Source organism: Callospermophilus lateralis, chromosome 18 (assembly GCF_048772815.1).
Source record: "Callospermophilus lateralis isolate mCalLat2 chromosome 18, mCalLat2.hap1, whole genome shotgun sequence".
Taxonomy (NCBI): Eukaryota; Metazoa; Chordata; class Mammalia; order Rodentia; family Sciuridae; genus Callospermophilus; species Callospermophilus lateralis.
The window spans coordinates 9103531-9127269 of record NC_135322.1 but is presented as its reverse complement, the minus strand read 5'-3'; the positions used below and the strand labels follow the sequence as shown (position 1 = coordinate 9127269).

At 59.8% G+C, this 23739-nt stretch overlaps 1 protein-coding gene across 2 annotated transcripts; it reads right to left on the bottom strand.

Annotated features, from left to right (window-relative positions):
• Window positions 1-1016: 1016 nt before the first annotated feature.
• Window positions 1017-23619, bottom strand: Slc8a2 (solute carrier family 8 member A2). Of its 2 annotated transcripts, XM_076838250.1 has the most exons (9): window positions 22945-23619; window positions 19339-20003; window positions 12970-13392; window positions 8940-9043; window positions 8780-8797; window positions 6928-7052; window positions 6572-6671; window positions 3640-3918; window positions 1017-1393 (listed from the first exon to the last, which is right to left on the bottom strand). In XM_076838250.1, exons 1-9 carry the CDS (start codon window positions 23617-23619, stop codon window positions 1017-1019), a joined length of 2766 nt encoding a protein of 921 aa, XP_076694365.1. The 2 variants fall into 2 exon arrangements, with proteins under 2 accessions (XP_076694365.1, XP_076694366.1); XM_076838251.1 differs by lacking the exon at window positions 8780-8797.
• Between the last annotated feature and the right edge of the window lie 120 nt (window positions 23620-23739).

Here is a 23739-nt window from a genome sequence, read left to right as displayed (position 1 = left end):
AGAGATGTGGCAGCATTTGCTGGCTTGTAGCATTGGTCCTCTGGGACCCTTGGTCCTCTTCGAGGGTCCTGCCCAAATTGGCTGGCACTGAGGGCAAAATGAACCTTCTAGATTGTCAGGGGAGATGGGCTGGAACCCCTTTGACCCCCAGTCTCCTCCCCAAAGCCGGATCTCAAGGCTGAGGGAGTCTGCTGCCCTCTCAAACGGAAAGCCTGTCACCCCCTTTCCCAAGACATGCACCCTCCCGAGTCCCCCCTCCCCCAAACACACTATATACACACACAGGCCCCTCCCTCCAAGGCGTGGCTGGGCTCCCAGAGGTAGTGGAGGCAAGTAGGGCGCTGGAATGTGAGAAGTTGCGGGTTCGAGACGTGCCTCCTCCAGCCGGAGCCTTGGGAGGAAACCAGGCTTCTCCCTCCCTCCCGGGCTCGGGGTCAGGGTCCTCCCACAGCCCCGGGAGAAGTGCGTGAGGAGCCCCCTGGCACACCCACCCACCTGCCCGCCCTGGGCCGGCTGGGCTCCCTGAGGGCTGGGAAGGGCTGCGCTCTGGCCTCCTGGGATGGACCCGCACCGCCGAGGCTTCCCGGGAAGGGCAAGTTCTGGGCACAGAAGGGGGGTGTCGTCGGGGGAAGGGAGACTATGGGACAGTTAGGCTGGGCGTCTGGGAGAAAGAGACGCTGGGCTCTCTGGAGGAATGGTCACTGGGGTGGTTCTATGGGAGGGGCCTCGAGGTGGACGTTTCCCCGGGACGTATGTAACCAGGGGGGCTGGAGTCAGGGTAACCACAGAGGTTTTCCTCAGAGGAGGCAGGGGAACTCGGGGGGTGGGGGGCCTGAGTCACTGGGGACAAAGGACAGGGGGCAATGGGATCCCAGGAAAAGGGAGGCTGAATCCCTGGAGGCGGCGGCCCTGTCTTTGCGGAGGAAGGAGCCGAGTCCCAGCTTTCAAGGCTGAGTCTGGAGAACGAGACCGAGGGTCCGAGAGCAGGTGCAGCCGAGTCCCGCGGAGGCAGGGCCCTAGAAACCCCGGATGTGGCAGTAAGCCTCGAGGCTGGCGAAGAGGATGTAGAGGAACCAGAGGCCCAGGAAGAGCGCGGTGGTGGCGAGCTTGGGTCCGCGCGGGCCGCCCAGCTCGCCGCCGATGTGCGGCCGGCGCCGGTAGAGCAGCACGGCGATGCCCACGAAGGCGAAAACGGTGAAGAGCGTGACGGAGAAGGCCAGCGTGCCCGTGCGCACCTCGAAGGGGCGGCCCTGCACCGCCCAGTACACGGCGGCCACCGACCAGGCCACGCCCAGGCCCAGGAAGACGTTCACGGCGTTGGAGCCCGTCACGTTGCCGATGGACGCGTCCGCACACTGGTCCTGCAGCGCCGCCACCTTGCTGGCGAAGGTGTCTGCGGGGCAGAGACCGCGGTCGGAGGGGCCCAGCGCGCTGCCCCCCCCCCCCCCCGCCGCCTGCTTTCCAGCAGACCCCCCTACCCTGGGCCCTCGGCGGGCGCAGCTGGAAGCCGACCAGGACCCGGAGGCAAAGTCCCTGGAGGCTCCCTCCCCAGGGCGCAGCCGCCTCGCCAGGGCGCCCCTGCCTGCTCTCATCATCCAGCTGCCCTGGGGACTGAACCCGGGCCCTGGACCCCCGGCCACAGCCCAGCCCGCGTTATTTTACGTCTAACTTGCTGAGGCTGGCCTTGAACTTGAGATCCTCCTGCCTCAGCCTCCCAAGTGGCTGGGATTGCAGGGTGCGGTGACCAGCTTCCCTGCTTACTTTGAATGGAACCCCTGGTCATTCCCTGGGAACTGTTTGCATTCAGTGGGCTCCTCTTCCTGTCTCGCAGGGCCGCGGGCTGCCTTCCCTGGCCTCCCATCAGTGGGTGCCCTGCGCACCTTCCACTGGATCACTGCCCGCTCCGTGGGGCCTGTCTGCACTCATTAGGCACCGCTGCCAGCTTCGGGGACACAGCGCCTCCCATATGACTTGCTACATTCAGTGTGCTCCGCAAGTCCCACAGAAAGAGGCCATGATTCTCTTACCAGCAGGCCGCGGAGCCTACTAAGTGCAGACAAACCGAGGGGGAGGCAGGAGTCTGAAGGCTGCAGGGACTCCGCTGAACCTGACGCAGCCGGTCCCGGGGAAAGCGGGCTGGGCAGGCCGCGCATGCTCCCCACAGCCCGCTGGCATGGCGGTTGTGAGGTCCTGGGTCCCCTCCTCTCCCCCGGATTTAAAACAAGGCGTGGCATGGAGCCCGCCAAACACGAGCCTCGTATGAAGAGCAGTGAGGCCCCTCGGGGGGCAGGGAGCCCGCTGCCACCATCCTTTACCATAAAAGGAGGCAGCGAGTCCCCAGGACAGATGCTCATGGAGGCCACTGAATGAGCCCCATGGAAGACACGTGGCCCAGAGACCTGCAGAGTCCACGAGAGGAGGCAGAGACTCCACTGGAAGTGGGCCTCCTGCTGCGGTTTCTGTGTGTCGCCTGCACTTGGAGACAGAGCCGTCTATGTGGCCTGTCTGCATTCAGTGGGCACCACTGCACACTTGCATGGCATTTTGTGGGGATGATGAGCACTGGCAGACATGCCCTGCTTGTGGGGACTCACGGGTCCCACTACCTCCACTCCACGAGGCTCACTACTTCTTTTTTTGGGGACGTGTCTGCATTCAGTGGCCTCCACTGCATACATCTCTGGGATTGTTTACATTTAGTGGGAGTCAATGCATACTTTATGTAATGTCCATTCCCTTTCTCTCTAGGACTCATCTGCATTCAATTGGCTCCACTGTATATTCTGATACTTACTGCCTATTCCCCTGGGACTACCTGCTTCTATGAGACTTGTCTTTATTGAGTGGGCTCCACTGCAAACTTCCTATCAAATTTGTTGTCTGCTTCTGTGGGAGTAGGCTGCACTGAGTGGGCTCCACTGCATACTCTATGGGAATCCCTCCATCTTCCTGTGGAGTTGCTGCCCGGTGTGCGGCATGCCTGGTTTCTAGGGCTCCCGGCCCCTTTCTCTGGGGCTGCCTGGCTCAAGGGGCTCCAGGGCCTGCTTCCTAGGAGACCCACTGCCTGCTCTCTCTGGCACCCGCTGGTCACTCGCTGGGCCTTCAGGGACATGGACGACAAAGGCATGAGGTCCCTGCCCCCGGTGTTCCTGCTCTCAGGAGAGTTTCAGTCTTGTCACCTTGTTTCTGAGGGGAAGGGGATGTGGCTCCTGCGGGGACCTCGCCCCCTGGTCTCTGGCCCTCGCCCCTCCGGCCCTCTGCTCCTCTGCTCTGATCCACCCTGGGCCGGCTGGTTGCCTTCAGGCCCACAGCCCCCAGGCCACCTTCTGCCTGGCTCCCTGAAGGAGGGGACACTGAACTGCTTCCAGGGAGCCTCTGTGGAGACCAGGGACCCCTCAGCCCCCAGCTCCGCCTCCTTTCTGTGGAATCCACGCCAGCTCCTGCCCTTGCCCATGCCCAGCTCTGCGGGACGTCCTGCCGGCTTGCTTTGGGGAGGACGCCATTCCCACATCACCAGGGAGCCTGCCTGGCTGCCATCATTCCCGAATCCGTTTCTCAGGGACTGAGGGTGGGCTCTCCTCCTCATCTCTGCAGGGCCCCTCTGGGTGGCCCTGCCCCAGGGGCTCTTTTGGGAGTTACCAGGGATGGAGGTGCCCAGGGCCACGAATACCACGGCGTTGACAGAGTCCTTGAGGCCCACAGTGCAGCCAAAGTGTGAGGCCAGGTCGCCGATGAGCGCGGTGAGCAGGCCGATGACCAGGATGCAGACGCCGAAGCAGGCCCAGCCGTGGCAGTACTCGGTGGGGGGCACGCAGGCGAAGAGCACCTTCCAGAACACCGTCAGGAAGTGCATGACGTAGTCGAAGCAGGACGGCAGCCGCTCCTCCCGGGACCCGTCCTCCTCCTCCTCCTCGTCCCCTGTGAGCACAGACCCCGCTGGGCACACTCGCCTCCCCCGGCCTCGCCCCTCCACACAGTGAGCCTCACCAAACTCACTGCTTCCCCGGGCCCCGCGGCCAGGGCGGCCAGGTCAGTAGCTGAAAAGCTACTTTCCCAGAATCCCTTGCCCTCAGAGAGCACATGAGCCTGGGCAAAAACATTCACTTCTCAGGATCCCACATGGACCCTGCCCCAAATACCCAGCTTCCCAGGACCCCTGCTCTAGGGTGGCCCTATCTCTAGCTAAAAATATCCACTCCTCAGAATCACTGCAGCTAAGTGACCACATTCTCAGCTACAGGTACTCACTTTCCCAGAATCTCCTGCAGCAGAAGAGACACACACCAGCTAAAATTAGTCACCTTCCCAGAATCCCCTGAGGCTAGCAAAAACCGTGACCTCGGACAAAAATATTCTGTTTCCCAGAATTCCTTGCAGCTAGCAATGTAAAGACATGCTTTCCCAGAATCCCTTGCAACAGTTGCCATCTTGCCTTGCCTGGCAGTGAGACATGAACAGGGTTTCCAGAAAGCTTTTCCGATGTGAGCGCAGTGCGTGGCTGTATTTTTAGCTTTGTAAAGGAAGCCTCGTTTTTATAGTATGTCACCTAGCGTGACCTAATTTGAACTGCTTGTGGCCTGCAGTGACTTGCGTGATGTAAAAGTACAAAGGAAATGTCTGGGTGACCTCATCCTAAGATGAGAAGCAATGGTGACGCGCCTGTGCATCCCAGGAGGGACACCTGGAAGACACAGACACTATCGCAAGCCCGGAGTGGACACTCAGAGCGGGCCAGCCAAGAGGGAGCTGGGTCAGCTGTGACAGAGCCCCTCCCAGGTTCAGGCTGCGGGCTCCTCTACATCTGCTTCCAAGAAATGTCAAAGTGTAGTGAGCAGACGCCTGGTGAGAGGGGCAGAGAGAAGCTGACCGTGCTGGGGTCCCAGGTCCTTTCCCTACTGTCCTGTCTTCTCAGCTGCTTGGCCTGTCAAAGAAACCAACGATTGAATTCGTAAGAGCTTGACTAAGTGCTCTGTGCAGTCTTCCTGCACACTGTCTCGGGGAGTGAGGTTTTGCTGCAACCTCAAGTAAAATGGAAACCCAGACTCCCTGCCCCTTCCTGCTTCCTCTCTCTTCCTGCTTGGAATAGGAACTTGACATCTGGTGGCACAGCAGCCATTTTACAACCACAAGGAAAATCTGAAAACGGGAAGGAAAGCAAAGAAGCCAGATGTTCAGCAACGCCACTGAGCTGCTACACCAATTCATTGCCTGCTACAGGTTTTTTCATGAGAAAAGTAATCTTCAGTGGCCTTACACCACCTGTGGTTGAGTTTTCGGTTTGCTGCTGAATTTATCTGTAAACAAACCACAGGGAGACACAGCTGAGGCCAGAGCAGGGGGCCACGCTCTGGGAACAGGGTGTTGCCTCACTTTGGGCTTTTCCCTGCCCTGTTCCAAAATCTGCCATGGCTCCCTAGTGCCCTCCAACCCAGACTCAACCACCTCTAGCTGCATCCCCTATCTGCCTTATGCCCTGCACCAGGTACTCTCCCCACCCGCCATCGCCTGCCACGTCTAGGCCTCTGCACGTGGCTGTGCCTTGCCTGGGGAGCTGCGCTGTGGGCTCTCTCCCATCTGAACACAGCCTGGTGCCGCCTCCTCTGGGAGGGATTCTCCGACCTCCAGGGGCAGGGCCCCCTGTGTCTCACGTCCGTCTCCTTCACTGGACTGTGAGTTCCATGAGGACAGGGCCAAGGCTGCCTTGGTCCCTTCTGTGTCCCCAGCAATGTCCCAGAGGACCCTCGGAAACATGTTGAAAGAAGCCTACTCCAGAGGGAGAGGCCATGGTCTTGCAGGTCTGCAGCCTGCGGCGTCTCTAGGCCTGGGTGGGGGCCTTCCCCTTCCCAAAGCCTGGCTCCTCTGCATCAGGCCCCACCAGCTGGGGTCTCCCTGAAGGAAACCTGAAGCTGTGTAAAGGACAGAGCCCTGAGCTCTGGCCCTGGCCCCTGTCTGGACACCCTGTGGGACTCAGGCCAGTTCTTCTTCCAGCTGCCAGACTCTGCATGGCAGAGTGGACCTCTCTGTGGACCCACATGCTGTTCTGTCCACGGCCACACGGGGGCGCTGCAGGTCCATGTGAGGCTTGAGGAGGGTGGGCGGGTGCAGGTGGGAGAGATGGGAGCCTAGTGACTGTCTCCATAGCAACGGGGAGCCCAGGCTCTGTCTGGGGGGGGCCACACCATTTCTCCTGTCCCTACCACCCGGCTGCCTGATGCTCACCACCAGGAGAAAGCGCAGGCCGTCATGAGTCCCCTAGGCCCAAAGCCAAACCCTGACCAGCCAGCCTCTGCCACAGCCTTCTCCACCTCTGTCCTGTTTGTGTCTCCCCCTGGGACTCCAGGGCCCTCTGTCTCACGCTTCCGTCTCCCACCTTCTCTGGCTTCCGGTGAGCGTCTGTGTCTGTCTCTCCTACCTGTTTCTGTTCTGTCTCTCTGTACCTCTCTGATTTTCTCTCTGTCTGCCTCTCTGGGGCCAATTCCTGTCATGTCCCTCTGTCCCTGTCCCTCTCTCCATCGGCTATTTCTCCCCCCCCCCGTCTCTGCACCCCCTTCCTCCCTTCCTCTCCACTTACCTGCGCTCACTGTGACCGCCTCCAAAAACTGCTCCCTCCAGGAGTGGGTCCCAATCACCAAGGCCAGGTTTGTCTTCTTGATGAGTTTATCCACTGTGTTCTGGGGACGAGAAGGCGGAGAGCCATCACTGCCCAGGAGCACTGGGTGGCTCTGGGAGGGCAGAGGGACTGGCGACTCCCCCATGCTCCCAGTCCTGTCCTCCACGGCCCCCCACAGCCCCACTGGACTAGCAAGCGGGGTGCTGTCCATGGTGCTGACACTGCCCTGGAGCACGGCTGTGGCTCCTCCCTCTCTGGACCTTCCCCAAGGAAGTGACCCAGGCCAGACTCCAGGAAGGTGAGGCCCCAGCAGTCACCTTGAAGTCGTAGGACTCCTCGATGATGACCTCCAGCCGGCAGTTCTCCCCCAGCACTGGCTTGCCCATCTCTGCTATCCTCCGGGCCTCCTCCTCCTCGGCTGTCAGCTTCCTGTCCCCATCCCCTGCAGCATGAGGGACTGGGATAAGACTCCCAGGAGGCCTGCCTAAGTGGCCTTCGATGCTTTGACTACCTGTTCCCTTCAGTAGAGAAAAGCTCTCTGCTCTCTGGGAAGCCTCTTTGGCGATCCCTCCCAGTTCCCTCCATGAATTCCCTTGGTGCTAAAACCCATGAGGTTCAGCTGCTAGGCTCTGGGGTTCATAGCATAGAGGCTGTGTGAGGTTGGGCAGTGCCTCAGCCTCTCTGTGCCTCAGTTTTCATATCTGTAAAATAGATATGAATACCTACCTGATAGGATGGTTGTGAGAATTAAGCGATTTAATTCATGTGTAGGGCTTGCACAGTGCCTGACGTGCAAAAGCTACTCAATAAGTGGCATTTTCTTTCCTATCATCACCAACATCGCCGTCCTCACCACCCCTGGGGAGGCAACCTGGTCTCTGCAGCCAGGCTCTGAGGACACCCTAGAGAGTGTCTTAGGTGGGAGGAAACAGGAAGATGCCTGATTCTGGTAAAATCTTGGGTCCAAACTCACCCTAAGCCCTGGGTCTGAGGCCCTTTACCACAAGCCCACACCAAGCCAACCCCAGCTCTGGTCCCCAACTGCAAGTCTGATTCTAACTGTGGTCCCACATGTGAGTCTTTTGTCCCAACCCTGACTTTAAACCCCAACCCACAACCCCAGATCTGACCTCAACCCAACCCTCTCCCTAACCCCATCCCAACTCCAACATTGCCCGTCACCTGGCCCATTGGTACCCCCCAGCAAAATCCCAAATCCAACCCCTGACCTCACTCCAGCACCACATGTGACCCCAAACCACTAATAAAGAATGTGACCACGTGGCAGAGACAGTTCTCCACTGAAGAAAGAGCTGAACTACATTTCCCAGCCTTCCTTGCAGCTAGGTATAGTCATGTGGCTGAGGGGCAGCCAATAGGATGAGGGCATAAGCAATGGACAGTTGGCCCTTGAAAACCTCCCAGTTAGGCCTCCAAACTCTCCTGCCCTGTCCTCCAGCAGGAAGCAGAGGGCCCCAGTGTGGCAAAGCCACAGGATGGAAGGAGATGGTCACCCGTCAATCAGGCACACTCACAAAACTGCCTGGGCAAGACACAGTGACGTGGGGTCGAGTTCTGGGATGAGCGTTCCCTTACAGAGACTCCTGTTACCCACTCTGCCGTCTACCCACGGGCCCAACTCTGGTCCTCACTCCAAGGCGACTACTGCTATTCCAGGCCACTGACCCTAGCCCAACTCTCAGCCCGTCTCTGACGCTGACCCGTGTGTAACCCCAACCCCTCAACCTTGAGGACTCACGTGGGACTTGGGCTGCAGCTTGGTGGAAGTTGGACCCAGCTCTAATCTAACCCCAACACGGGCCCTGGGAGCCGCCTCTGGCTGGCCTCTCACCTTGACCCAGCTGGACACTGCTCTCAGGTCTCCACTCCACCCGGTCCTGGCCATCCCAAACCTGACTCCCCCTACCCCAGCAGGGCCAGATCGGGTTCTATGCCTTCTGCCCAACCTGACCACGAATACAAATCTGACCTCCACACCCCGCCGCTAACCCCAGCTGAGGGGGGCCCAGTGTGTGGCCCCAGCCCTCACCCAGCCCCACTCCAACCCCAGCTCACCTGCAGCCACCCTGGACCCCACCTTGGGTCCCCACCCCTCCCGCAGGCCCCCCAGCGGCCCCTCCCCGCTCAGGCCCGGGGCGCCCGACTCACCTTGGTTGAGTAGCAGAGCTGGGGAGAGACAGAGACAGGGAGACAGTGAGACCACGTCCCCACGGAGCTTGGGTTCACAGCTGAAGGGCGCCCGCAGGTGAGCCCAAGGACCCCCCAGCCCTGGACCCTGCTTCTCCCACGGCCCGCGCATTCCTCTCACCTGAAATCCCTCGCTTAAGCCACTGGGGCTGGCCCAGCTCGATGAAGAAGTTGTCCTTCTTCTCATACTCTTCGTCGTCCACGATCTTCACCTGCAGGGTCTTCCTGGCAGCACGAGGCAGGACACCAGCGTCAAGCCCTCCCAGGCCCCGCAGCCTCCTCCCAGCCCACCGCTTGCCTGGGCAGCTCCTGCATCCCAGGCCACCGCCTCCTTTAGCCCTCACCCGCCCAGGAGGGGACTTGCTGTTGTGCCCATTTGCTGGAGTCACACCCAGGCACCGAGGGGGAAGTCAAGCCAGACAATCTCAGACAATCTGAGTTGCTGAGGAGACCAACTTGAGCTTTTCTCCCTCAAAACCTTGAGTCCCAGCCCCTCCCTGAGGCTTGGGTGGCCCTCTCCTCCACTGCTGCCCAGCCGCCATCGCTGCCCACCTGGACGCTGCGCTCCCCCCCTTACACAAGCCTGTGCCTCGGCGCCACCGCCCACAGACCAAGTGCTCAACACAGCCACAGGGATCCCAGCAAAACCCTGGTCAGATGGGGTCCCTCCTCTGCTCAAACGTGTGCCTGGCCCCCGACTCACTCAGAATAAAACCAAAGTCTCGAATATCCACTCGACTCCATGAGTCCGACTGCCTCCTCTCCGCCTCCTCTCCCACTCCACCTCCATGGCAGGCTGCTCCTGGCCTGGCTCTGGCTCCCCAGCCAGAACGAGCTTCCCAGGTCACGCCTCCTCCCTGCAGCGTTCTGCTCAGACTTCACCCTCTCCATGAAGCCCCCTCCCACCACCCTAGTGCTGACATCCCTCGCTGTCCCTGCCCAGGGCCCCAGCCCCTCACAGAGCTCTGCCCTGGTCTCCATGTCACTTCCTAAGACACCCTGCAACACACTGATTTTGTTTGCTTGCTGTCTGTCTCATTGCTTTAAAATGGAAGCTCCACCAGGTGACCTGCCTCGGTCTCTGCTGCACCCGGCACCTGCACGGGCACGTCCTCCATGGATACCTGCTAACTCAGTCCCTCCGTGCAGACCAGCCTCAGCTTCCTGCTCCCCACCTGGCCACCCCCGAGGGTCAGCCAAGGGCTACTCGGTTGGCTCTGCCTCTGCTCCCATGGGAACCAGGTGAGGCTGGGGACAGCCAGACGTTACCGTTCCCTTCAGGGTACACAACTCACCTCTTCCCCCCACAATCACAAGGACCCCCAATCCCAGAATTCCGCAGCTTGGCCATTACAACTCTCTCAGCTGTGGAACCTGTAGCCCCACAAGGCCTGGCCCAGCACCCAGCAACACAAACACCCAGCCCCCGCCGTCCCCAGAGAGGAAGCACAGCCAGTCACACCGCCCACGCCCCGCCAGCACCCCCTGCCATTCCCTATGTGTGGCGAGATCCACAGGCCAGCTGCCTGTTAGTTAGCAGGACACCCCCGCGGCCGGGTGACAGCGCCAACCTGAGGCCTCGCTGTGATACCACCGAGGCTCCCGAGGTCCCGTGTCTCTGCACTCTGGTCTCCACCCCCTTCCTGCTCCAATCCTGTCGGCTCCCCCCCATCTTCCCATCTTCCCTTCTCTGCATCTGCTTGTGTGGAGTGCTGGGGATGAACCTGGGGGTGCCCCACCACGGGGCTACTCCCCAGCCCTCTCTGAGATAGGCTCTTGTTATGTAACCCATGCTGGCCTCGAACCTGGGATCCTCCTTCCTCAGTCTCCCAAGTTGCTGGGGTTACAGTCACAGGGGACACATGCCAGGGTCCACCTTCCTGGTTTGGGGAGATATAAATTTTCCTATGGGTCAGAAGAAAGGGCAACCCTGGGACCTTGGGAGTGGGCCAGGTGCTGTCCGTGGTGCTGAAACACGGATCTCCCAGGAAAACGTCCTCACTCTTAACAGGTTGTCACCCGTGACAATCACTGACATGGTGACACACACACATATCTCCATCACGCACTCTCACAGACACACTGTGATCCACTGACACACAATGACTGACGCCCAGTGACATGCACATCAACTGGTGCTCTAGCAGGCACGCCATAAGGGGACTCAGAAGCTGTTAAAGGACAGCAAGAGAGACTCTAGCTAAGCAAGGGAATGACTTCCTGAGATCCAAGGAGGCAGCCTTCCTCCCCACCCTGACCCCTTTGCTTCCCAGAAATCCCCCCCTCACTGGTCCCCCTCATCCTGGCCCCTCCCCTCTTGTTGACTCCAGTGCTCTCTTTTCTCTAGAACATGGGCATCTCTCCCTCCCTGGATCACAGTCTCCATGTTGTCTTTATCTCCCTGCATCTCTCCGTTTGCTCTGCCTCAGTGTCTGCCTGCCTCCTCACTCCCCAGCCTTTGCCATCACTTAGTTCCTCCTCCCTGGTCTCTGACTCTCCCCGGCATGCGGCATGCTGCCTCTGTCCTCCCTGTTTCCTCCTCAGGGTCTCCTCTGTCTGCCTCAGTCTCTTCCTGCCTCCCGCTCTGTTGATCCTGCCTGGGCCTCCCCTCCAGCCTGCTGCTTCAAAGTGCTTCTAATTAGCGCCTGCCCATCAGAGGGAGCATGTGTTTCCCTAAACGCTAATTAGCCTCCTGTTCTCTGTTTCTTGAAGCCACAGCTGGAAACTTGGGCGGGGGTGGGGGACACAGGGTGTCCCAGCCTGGGGAAGCCTGTAGGGGAGGAAAGGGCCCATAGAGGAGGAAAGCAGGTTAGACTTCAGGAAGGACCAGAACAGCAGAAACAACTCCCCCCATTTCCTTTCCCACTGGGATGTGAGATGGGGCTGAAACGACGCTCCCAGAAACCCGCAACCCAAGTTCCCAGCAAGACAGAAACGAGCCAGAGACAGCGAAGAGGTATGGAGAGTCTGTGTCGGAGACAGGGAACCAGATACTCCCGACAAAGCCAGGGATTAACTAAGCCCAGAGAACCAGAGAGGGCGAGCGCTCCTGGGAAGCCCGATATGCAGAGATGCAAAGGGAGAGACGAGAGACCAGCGCAGTCCGAGGCGGAGGCACGGAGGCCGGGAGGAGGAGGGAGAGGCGCGGTGGGGGCTCCGCGGGGCGGAGGCGCGTGGGCGGCGTGCAGGAGGGAGACAGCCGGGCGTGCGGGGGCGGACGCGCGGCTGCTCCCGGCAGGCGGGTGGGGGAGGTAAGGCTGCAGGACCTCAGGGGAGACCCCTCAATGTGAGGGGGCGTGGCCAGGGGCCTGGGCACGACAAGGCAGCCGCTGCTCTCTGGCGTGCGTCTGTCTGTCTACAGGGCTCTGCATCAATGCGTGTCCTGCTTCTACCGCGGTCCGTCTCCGCCCCCAGCCGCCTCCCAGACCCAGCCTCCCGGCCCTTCCTCCAGGGCCCCCACTCCTGCCCGTAGGCCTCTCACTTCCCCAGGTTCCTTCTCACGCCCAGGAGCCCCGCCTCCCCGGGCCTCGGGTCTCTTGGGGCCACCTTTTCCGCAGCCCACAACTATTTCCTCTAGTCCCCACGGGGTCCTCACATCCTCCTCAGCCCCCGCTCCGTCTCCACCGACAGCGACCCGGCTCCACAGGGCCCTGCCTTCATCCCCTGGATGGCCACACTGCGTCTCCTCCAGCTACCACCACCTTCGCCACACCCTCTCCGGCTCTCCAGTTTCTCCTCACCTGTCCACCCTTGTCACTCTACCACCCCTGGTCCCTGTTGTCGCTGGTGGGCCAAACGCTGTCCTGCATCTCAGTCACGCCCCGCCGGTCAGGCAGACCCCACCTCATCTCCGCAGCCCCGCCCCTTCCCCAGGCCCCACCCCTCCCGAGGTCCTGCCCAAGCCCAAGGTCCCCTCCTGCCTCCACAACCAGGCCCGCCCCTTCCCCAAGTCCATCTCCCAGGCCCCGCCCACCCAAGCCCCGCCCTGCCATCACAGCCACGCCCCTCTCCCAAGTTCATCTCCCAGGCCCCGCCCCACCCCGGCCCCGCCCCCACAGCCACGCCCTTCCCCCAGCCAAGTCATTTCTCCCGCCATTTCCCCACCCACCCCCGCCTGGCCTGGGGTACCTGCCAGGAGCCAACACACTCACATGGTCTCGTCGTCGCCGAACTCCAGTTCGCCGCAGGCGTCCTCATAGTGCACGCCGCCGCCACGCGCCGTGCCGTCCACCGTGCGGTAGGGGAGGCGCACAGTGCCACGCGCGCCAGAGCTGCGCACAACGCGCACGTCCACGGTGCCCATGCACTCGCTCACGTGCAGCAGGCGGTCCTGGAAGGAGAAGATGCCCGCGTGGTCGTCGTCCAGGATGGTGACGGTGGCCAGCAGCGGCGACACTAGTCGCCCCTTGGGCCGCCCCCCACCGTCAGGCTCGAACATGCCCTGCGCGTCGCCCACGCGCAGGTTCAGCAGCCGCACGAAGAAGTGTTCGTCCTCCTCGAAGATGTCGTCGTCGATGATGCCGATGCGCAGCTCCTTCTGCGTCTCGCCTGGCTTGAACACCAGCGTGCCCTCGCTGCGGCCGGGAGGGGCGAGAGGGAAGAGCTCGGTCAACAGCGTGTTGTAGGGGGTTTCGGGTGGGCTTCCTGCAGGAAGGACTGCGGAGCAGGGGAGCAAGACCGAGTGCGTCTCTCCCACCTGGAGGTCTTGAGGGACAGATCAGGGCAGGCTTCCGGGGAGACGACCTAACCCAGAAGGAGGTGTTCTGGGCAAGCTGCGGGCAACATGGGAAATCCCAGAGCTGAGACAGGGGGTGCTCTCCAGCTGCTTCCTGAACCTCGGGGTGCATGTGGGTGCCCTGGTCTCCTAAACTGTAATTCTGGTTCAGAAGCTCCTGCCTGGGCTTTTGGGTTCTGAATCTCTCAGGAGCTTCAGGGGGTGTGGATGGTCTGGTACTGGGGCCACACTCTGAGAAGCAGGGATTTAGGGACCGTGGGACCGCCTTGTCACTCCTCTGACATAAACAAAACAAAATCTTATTGTGTTTCCAGGTGTCCCCAAGAGAAAGTCTACATTCCTTAACTCAGCACCATCAATTTGTCCCACAGATACTCCCCAAGCTGCTGTGCCCTGTGCTGAGTGGCACTGGGGACACAGCCATGACCAGGTCCTGTCCTCACGGGGCTCCCAGCCCCACAGGAGAGTTGCACCGCAGCGACAAGTACACACTCAGTGGCAATTACACACTTGTTCTTTTACTCACCACACACTAACTGAGCACCTGCTGTGTGCCAGGCCCTGGTCTCAGCGTGGGCAAGAGCAGCTAAAGCAGATCAGACACCCTGCCTGGCTTAGCTGCCTCAGGGCAGCCTGGAGAGTGAGGCCTGGGGGACAGGGTGCCGCTGAGCAGAGGGTGAGTAGCGGGAGGGGAGAGGGAGGTGTCCTGGGGGTGGGGGGGGGCCTTCTGAGAAGCCCCTGTGAGCAGAGCTGGAGGCGATGGGGGAGCTGTGGGGGATTCAGGCCAGGACTCCTGGGAAGGCGAGCAGGGGGCCGCGTGTCCTGAGGCAGGAGCTGAGCTGGGTTTCAAGGAACAGCGAGAGGGGCTGCAGCAGAGAGGGGACGGGATGGATTCGTGGGGCCTTGGTGAGGACGCCAGGTTTGAGTGAGGCAAAGCCATGGGAGTCTTCTGACTGGGGAGGGACGGGAGCTGGCCTGGGTTCTGGTGGTGGGCAGGCAGTGATAGCCTGAGGATTGGGCTCCTCCTGGTGGAACTGCAGACATGGACATGACTCTGAGACGGTAATGAACCTCAAAACCTGTCATTTCCCCGGAGTCCCTTCCAGCCTGCCACTAGGGGCTCCGTGTCACACTGGAAGGCGCTGTGAGCCTGGTGAGGGGTCTTGTTGCATCACCACCTTAGTGATAAAGGGCCTCTGGGCTCCAGTTCTTCAAGAGAAGCTCAGTTCTGTGGGAAGGACCAAGGGACCTCAAGGTCCTGGCAAAGAGACGGGGGTGCAGAAGCAGGTGGGAAGACCTGCGTTGGAGGGACAGGAGCTTCCTGCTGTGGAAGCAGCAGGCTTCGCTGTCCACGGTGGCTCCATGCTGGGTGGGCTGACCTGCTGCCAGCTGCCCACTGTGTGATGGTCACAGCCACTGATCTGCAGCCCTCAGCCTCAGTTTTCTCATCTATAAAATGGAGCTAATCACAGTGTCTACTTGCTGGCCTTGTGCCGAAGACAGAGTTAACCCCAGGGAGGCCCCTGCAGGCCCTGTGGAAGCACTCGAAGAAGTTAGCAAGTGACAGATGCATATTAATTAATGCTTGAATCTTAAGACTCTAAATCCCCAGAATGTTAGAAATTTAAATAGCAGAATGTGGCGAATTTAGCATCAGCTTTGCCAAACAGTTAAACTGGAGAACCCCAGTGAAGGACAAGCAGGTGACATGTGCCTCCTGAGACAGTGTACCGGGGAGGACACGGCACCCTTCTATGCACTTCCGCCAGGGGTGCCCAGCTGAGTCTAACCGTGAGCAGACATGGGATAGACTCAACCAAGGGCTGTTCTAGCAACTGCCGATCATCTTCAGAAGGGCCAGGGACACAAAAGTCACAGAAGCCCATCCAGACTGGAGGAGACCAGCCAGACGTGACGGCCGAATGCCACGGTGGTTATGGACAGAGTGGGAAGACGGAAGAACACAGCCGTGGGATGGCATGGGGACGCTGGTAAATGCAGTCACGGGCTGGAGGCTGGACCACGTCCATTCAGCAGTTAAGTTTCCCGAGTGTGATCATCAGGAGGCGCTCACGCAGGGGAACGCGTTCATTCTTCATCTCTCTCAGCGCTGGGGATCGAACCCAGGCGAGCACTCTACTAGCAGCCACACCTCCTGGCCTGCCTTATTCTGAGGCTGTAGGATTCAGGGGTAAAGGGTCTGCAGCTCGCTCTCGTAGAGTGCCACATCATTATTTCACGTCAAGGCTGGCGTGGTGGTGCACACCTGTGATCCCAGTGACCCAGGAGGCTGCAGCAGAAGGATCATGAGTTCTAGGCCAGCCTCAGCCACTTAGTGAGGCCCTAAGCAATTTTAGTGAGATCCTGGCTCAAATAAAAATAAAAAGGGCTGGGGATGTGGCTCAGCGGTAAAAAGAAGGAAAATAACACAGAAGCCAGGTATCAGAATCACAGAAAGCTAGATGTATAGGGATCCTATCCCGCCACTGGTCCCAGAACCCAAGAAGGCAAAAACCCTAGAGCTGCCAAACCAGACAGTTGGGGTGTGGTTTAGAATGCCAAAATGTCAGAATCCTAGAATCTCAGAGCTTTGGACATTTCGTGTCTTAGGGTCATAGAGCCTTAAATCTGTTATAATAGTCATGTTATCTGGGGGTTTCAGAGATCAGGTTTCATTTGGAGAAACTGAGGCCCATAGGCCACCCCTTCCCCATGTGGTACCTGTGTGAAAGTTGGAAAAAGGCTCTCTTTTTGATGACACTTATTTCTATGACTCAGGAAATTGTTCAAGTAGACATACACATCTACAATGTCCACCACAAATACAGCATCCTCAGATACAGTGTCCTTGCACAGGGTACAACCTCAACAACTGAATTCAGTAGCCCTATTTCCCCAAACGGAGGCAGAGCTTTGCCCAAGGAACTTCACTCTGTGCAGTGCTGGAGATGGAACCCAGGCCTCGAGCACTCTACTCGTACTCTGTCACTGAGCCACATCCTCAACCCTTTGCTCTCTTACAACATGTTGGAGATAAAATCCTTTGCAGGTGAGAAGGTGGCCTCTGCTTCCTGCAAGGAACACCTGGACTCACTTCCTTCCACCAAGACTCAGGGCTTTACCTGGGGGCAGTGCAGACCCGGGTGTGGACAGCAGCAGAAGAGTGGAGGGAGAGACCAAAGCAAGTCCCATCGCAGTGAATGCAGTTTCCCCAACTGGGGGTCAGTGGGGAGGCTGGAGGAGGAGGTCACAGGTGGCAAAGGGATCCCCTGCCACGGATGTTGGAACAAAGGCCTGTGAGGAGTCGGCCTGCTCAGGCAGGGGCTGGGGGAGGGAAATGGGTGGACGTGGGACCCTGGCTGGCTGAGCAGAGGGCAAGACCTACAAGTGTTCACAGCACCGTGAAGGTGGGACGTGACAGCCAGAAGGGGACTGGGTGGCTGAAGGTCCTGCTGAGGCCCAGTGGTGGACCTAGAAACCCGTCGAGAAGAGAACCCAGCATCGGGGAGAGGAGGGCAGAGGGGTCGGGAGTGCAGCCCAGGGAGGCCCCCGCACCGTGACGGACAGGTGCATCCCCTGTGGGAAGCCCTGAGCCAGCCCCTGTGCACCCTGCGGACTGGCACCGCTCTTTCCACTCCTGGCACTTTTACATCAGCAGTGCTGGCCTCCCAGGGTCTCCCAGGAGCGCCGGGCTCCACCTGGACGGGGCGTCCTGGGTTTTTCACTGTGATGGTGACCACCAGTGGCAGAGTAGACACACGGCAAAGGCTCGACCTGGACCAACAAAGCCCTTCGCGAAGCCCTGAGTCTCGAGAGGGCACAGCCGCGGGAGAACCAGACACAGGAAGGATCTGCCGCCGCGTGAGGGAGCTGGGACCTTGGCACCTGATGTGGGGTCCCCACAAATGCACCAAGCACACAGCAGGTGCTCAGCAGGAGCTCTTGGATGAGGGGCTGTCCCAGGCCCACAGGAAGAGGGCTAAGGAGAGGGACCGAGGCAGTGACTATGGAGACCAAGGACGGGTCGTGCCAGCCATCTCCCTCGGCTCCCCCTAGTCACCCTGCAGCGCAACATTTACTACAGGGCACCTTCTGACGTGTGGGGTCACGGACGTCATTTTTGCAACTGGAGTGCAAGGACTCTACCGCCCTGTTCACAGTGGTGTGCCCACTGGTACACAGTAGGTGCTCGGTGAGCACCTGCATTCAGGCGGGTGCCATGGGCTGCTCGCTCTACCTGTGCTGGAGCCACAGGGTTAAAATGGAGCCACATGAATGCCATACCAGAGAGCTGCAGAACAGGGGCAGAGCGAGGCCCAAGCCTGTCCCTCCAAGCTACCATGCGAGCTGAAAGCCTGGGGCGGTGCCTGGCACATGGCAAGTGCCCACTAAAAGGTAATCCTGTCAGACTGTGGGGACAGCCGAGCACCAGGCTGTGATAAGACTGAAGGCTGTGGATGAGTTACGACCGTGGGAGGGGGGCTGGGGTGAGAGATTCCCCACCACGTTCAAGCACCGTGACAGGTGCACCGAGGATTGCCTCTGCCGCAGACCAGCTGAGGGTCACTGTACATGGCAGGGCCGGGGGGACTAGATCAGCCAAGTTGTGAAACAGATACCAAAGCCACAACAGCTGAAATCGCACAGTTCTGACACAGGAAGCAGTGAACGACACAGGGGACCCGTGAGAGGAGAGGGCTGCTCCGCATGTGCACAGGCACTTACCCTCCTAGATACAAGACAGACAGTGAAACTACAGAAATTCAAACAGCCGGGCCCTCACACAGGAGGTGCAGGTGTCGGGAGCCTTGCCCTGTGCACTGTTCTGTATAAATGCCTGGAACAGGTCTGGCACACAGTAGGCTCCCTATAAATGTGACTTATTACTAGAATACGGGAGGAGGTCTCCCCATAGGAGACAGAGCAGGTGACAGAGCTGCCATGGTTCAAAGGTCAAGGCCTACAGCAAGAGCCTTGCACAACTCTTGTGTGTGGGAGTGACAGCCGGGCATGGCCCCGTCGGCTGGGGCACTGCCTTCAGCATGGCATCCAGAACAGTGGCTGGCACAGGGGGTTACCCCACTCGCAAATCAGTTACTCCAAGCAACTGGGAGGGTTGGCTCCTCTGACAGAACATTCATCAGCGCTGCAACAACGACACAGCAGGTGTCAGGCCCAGAGCCCACAGGGGCAGAGCGAGGCCCAAGCCTGTCCCTCCAAGCTACCATGCGAGCTGAAAGCCTGGGGCGGTGTGTCTGCCCACACAGTCCAGCGCTGTGTGCCACGTGCCTGGCCCAGTATCTGACACAAGGAATGTTCTCAAGGACCAGTGGGTGAGAGCCGGAAGCCACGGCATACGCCTGTAACCCCAGCAACTTGGGAGGTTGAGACAGGACTGCAAGTCTCAGGCCAGCCTGGGCAACCGGGGCCTATCCCAAAATTAAAAAAAAAAAAAAAAAAGAGTAAATGAGCCAGGCACGGTGGCACATGCCTGCACTCCCAGCAGCTCAGGAGGATTGCAAAGCCAGCCTCAGAACCTTAGCAAGACCCTGAGCAACAGAGCAAGACTCAGTCTCTAAAAAATAAAGGATGTGGCTCAGTGGTTATGTGCCCCTGGGTTCAGTCCCTGGTACCAAAAAAAAAAAAAAAAAAGAAACAAATGAACCAACACCACAGGTCACCCATAGCAAGGGATGGGTCCTGAGGCCAGAGCTGGGGCAGAGATCGGCCCTGTGGACAGCTGCCCGTGCGGCAGCAAGGGGTGGCGGCCTGGCCGGGGACCCACCTGTACTCGTAGTCGGAGCCCGCCTTGGCCGAGCCGTCCTCCGTGCGGTAGTCCACGTAGAAGGTGCTGTTGCCCTCACCGCCCTGGCAGGTGACCGACAGCAGCACGGAGCCGCAATTCTCCAGGCAGTGGTACAGGCTGGGCTCGAAGAAGATGCGGCTGGCGCCGTCGTCCTCATCCTCTCCGGGGCCGTCAGCGGGGGTGGCTCTGCGAGAGGCGTCGGCCGCGTGTCGCCGCAGCACGTTGCCCGCGCCGGTCATCAGTCGTGTGGCCTGGATGCGGTAGAAGGCGCGGCTCTTCTGCTGGTGCAGTAGCGCATAGTAGTTGGCGATGCCCACCAGCTGCTCCAGGTCCTTGTCCGGGTGCTTCTGCTTGAGGTCCTTGAGGATCTGGATGACCTCGCGGCGGCTGGCGTCCAGCTCGCGGGCCTCGGCAGGGCCCGGGCCCAGGCCGCCCAGCTCACCTGGTGCCTCGCCGCCCACAAACGTGCCATCTAGCTCGATGCTCTTGGGCGGGTCGCCCTCAGCGCCAATGATGATGCCGCTGCGCGGGTCGGTGCGGTAGCGCTTGTACACGTACTTGTAGAACAGCAGCCGCTTGTCGGCCATCCAGGCGAACACCACGCACACCGGGAAGAAGATCAGGGTCAGCAGTGCCTCCCACACCTGCGGGCAGCCGGGTGTCAGGACGCGCGACCTCCGCACTGGCAGGGGGACGCACTGCACGGGAGCCCATGAGTCTCCAAGCTGCAGCTCACGTCGCTGTGCGCCCCACCTCTCCGCCCCTCCCCTCCCATCCACCCAGCCACCCATCCATCCACCCATCCACCACCCACCCATCCATCTACCTACTCAGCCACCTAGCCACTCATCCATCTACCCACTCAGCCATTCACCCACCCATCCATCCACCTACTTACTCATCCGCCACCATCCATCCACCCACCCATCCATCCACCCATCCACCATCCATCTACCCCCCCATCCATCAATCCACCCACCCACCCATCTACCCATCTATCCACCCATCCACCATCTATCCACCCATTCACCCATCCAACCACCTACCCATCTACCCACCAACCCACCCATCCACCCATCCATCTACCCATCCACCATTCCACCCACTCATCCATCTACCCACTCAGCCAGCCATCCACCCATCCATCCACCTACCTACTCATCCATCCACCCACCCACCATCCACCCACCCACTATCCATCCATCCACCCCATCTACCCACCCATCCATCAATCCATCCACCCATCCACCCACCCATCCATCCATCCATCCATCCATCCCCTGTTACCCACTGGTGACCATGCCTGGCTGCTCAGGTGCCAGAAACCCACACATTCTCATCCACCACCAAGAGACACACATCCCCACCCTGTGGTTGGTTCCAGCCCCTGTGAAGGGGCAGAGTAGTCTCCTCCTGTCCCTCTCACCCTCCACCAGCGCTGGCTCCACTGTTCCAGACCCTGCCCACCCTTGGGGCCTGCTCCCTGCTCAGTGAGTTCCCTCTGGGCCTGCTCCACCAGCAACTCGCCCTTGCAGGCCTCCTCCTGGGAAGCTCGCAGCCCTCAGGCAGGACCCTGACTCCAGGAGACGCCCAAGGCTGGACCACCATCCCGAAGCCGCCTCAGATGAGTTTCCAGTACAGACAAGGATGACCGGAGCTGAGAGCTGGGATCTAAGGAGGAGGGTGGCCCAGCCTGTCTGTCAGTAAAATGGGGACATTCCAAGATGGAATGAGCACATGCATGAGCAGCACTTGGCATGACCAGTTCCCAGCACCTGGAGACGCTCAATAAAGGCAGTCACACTGTCACCATTGCCTCTAGTCTGGTTATCCCAGGCCCAGCTGGCCGAAGCCCGGGCACATTCCGAAAACACCAGCTGGGGCTTGCTAGTTTGCCCCTTGTGTCTGTAATCCCAGGGACTTGGGAGGCTGAAGCGGGAGGATCACAGGTTTGAGACCAGCCTTGGCAATTTAGCAAGGTTCTAAGCAACTTAGCTACAGCCTGTCTCAAAATAAAAAATAAAAAAGGCTTGGGGGTAGCTCAGTGGTAGAGCACTTGCCTAGCATGATGAAGCCTGGGTTGCTACCCAGCACGGAGGTCTGTAATCACAGTTACGCAGGAGGCTGAGGTAGGAGGATCACAGACTGCAATTTAGTAGGATCCTGAATACTAAAAAATAATTTAAAAGAAGTAGCTTGGTGGTAAAGTGCCTCATTTTTAATTAATTAAAAATTAAATTTAAAAATGCCCAACTCAAATGCTGCCTTTCTTATTGAAGATAAAGGAAAGATGGAGGGTGGTTCCCTCCAAGGGCCCAGAGGCCAGGCCCCCCTCCCACATTCTGACTGTTTACCGAGGGCTAGAGGAAGGGCAAGGCTTGAAGGAACACAAGCCTGCCCGCTCTGTGCACAGAAGCCGCGCGACCCTCTCCCGCGGCCCAACTGAGCCACCTGCAGCTGCGGAGTATGTTCCCCCCCCCCCAAGGAAGCCCCGCCTCCAGGGCCCGCCCCGCAGGTGAGTGACTGACAGGTGATTCTACGGGGTTCACTGGAGTTTCGGGGTTCTCGTGCTGCCTGACGCACATCCCGTAAAGCATTTTTACACCGCTAGCTTTAGATCCTTCCTGGAAGAAACTATTAACTGGCGAAGTGTGACAGGCGGGAACAATCACCCACAAGTGTGAAGGAGCCTGGGCCACCGCGGATAAATTATGCATGTGCGTGAGCGAATCAGGCCAGGCCATAAATAAATTATGCAAATGGGGTGGCAGCCAGGGAGCTGTGGGAGGTGCGTTAAGCAAACGTTGTCAGGGAGACTGGGGGGGCCAGGTTATCACACAAATGTGAGGCAAATAGCCACGATCGCAGGTGTCCGTTATGCAGCCCAGGTCGAACCGGTCATCGGTCATCGTAGGAAGGAATCATGCCAAGGGGCGACGGGCTAGTATCTAGGGTGCACTGGACGGGTACACACGACACTGAAGCCGCATAAATTATCTCGACATCAGAAACCAATTATGAATAATGAATGGATTATGCAAACGAGGGCTGCGCAGCAAGCATGGCGCTGGGCTAGCAGATGAGGCCGGCCTCTACGCAAGCCCCGGGTACACCCTGTAAATCCGGGCAAGTCACCCAAACCAATTAGCGCTGTCAGAAAACAAGGGGCTGGCGACGCAACCAAGTGCGGCATGAATTATGCAAACGTAGGACGTCTTATTGCAGCGGCAGGAATAAATTACGCCACCAGCAGCGAGTCAGGGTGAAGTGGCGGACAGAGCTGGGCGCACCACACAGACCACAGGGGCTCGTGAAGACTGAAAGGAACCCTCTGGTGGGTGCAGTGCAAATGGCCCTCCCTGGCTCCCATTGCGGTGCCGGTGCCTCTGCAGACTCAGCTTGGCAGCTGCGGAGGACTCCAGCCCGGTCTCCCCTCTTCGGCTCGAGCTCCTTGTGCAGTGTATGTACCTGAGTATGCACAACTGTACCGGCGCCCGCTCCCAGCGAGCACAAGTCAACCCGCCAGGCCAAGAGTCACCCCTCGGGCTCTGCCCCACAGGAGCACCAGGGGGTGTCCCTGCTCACCTGGACCACACCCGGGGAGAAGACGGCGAGGATGAGGTAGAGCCAGACGTAAGCGAAGATGCTCCAGGAGGCGGTGACGAAGAAGACCCGCAGGTGCTTGATCCTGCGGCTCTCCCCGGCCGGGATGACGTAGACGCACACGGCGATGACCACGAACATGTTGAAGGCTGCGCTGCCCACGATGGTGCCCGGGCCCAGCTCGCCGGCCTGGAAGTTGTGGCCACAGACCTCGATGACGGACAGCAGGATCTCGGGCGCCGAGGAGCCCAGGGCCATGAGCGTCAGGTTGGACACCGTCTCGTTCCAGATGCGCACGGTGCCCACGCTGGTCTCCCCGTTGGCCTTGGTGATGGTGATCTCCTTCTCCTTGGATGTGATGACCTCGATGGATGCCATGAAGCGGTCAGCGATGATGGACACGCCCAGGAACATGTAGACCATGGCCACGAAATAGACCACCGCCCGCGCGGCCTTGTCACCCAGCGAGGGGTCATCTGGCTCCCACACCGGCAGCAGCACCCCCGGCTGGCAGCGGTTGGAGCCCTGGCAGCCCGCGGGGCTGGGGTCGCTGTCATTGGCCGGGGGAGGCGGCAGGGAGGGGGTCGGGGTGGCCGCCCCTGAGCACGGGGGAGCCCCCAGGAGGAGCGCGACCCCCACCAAGGCCAGGGGAGCCATGGGGGGCCGCGGGGCCCTAGGGAAGGAGGAGTCTGGTGAGGGGAGCAGCCCCTCCTGTCATGGCACAGCCAAAGCCCACGGGGTCACCTGGGGAGCTGAGGACGACATGGGAGCCAAAGG

Bases quoted from the DNA above. Each gene is read 5' to 3' on its own strand.
- Slc8a2 (XM_076838250.1), bottom strand. From the start codon at position 23,619: ATGGCTCCCCTGGCCTTGGTGGGGGTCGCGCTCCTCCTGGGGGCTCCC. The intron at 20,004-22,944 runs GTGAGCAGGGAC...GGCTGCCCGCAG, and splicing joins TCTCCCCGGGTGTGGTCCAG to GTGTGGGAGGCACTGCTGAC. The intron at 13,393-19,338 runs GTGGGTCCCCGG...TCCCGGCCGCAG, and splicing joins GGCTCCGACTACGAGTACAG to CGAGGGCACGCTGGTGTTCA.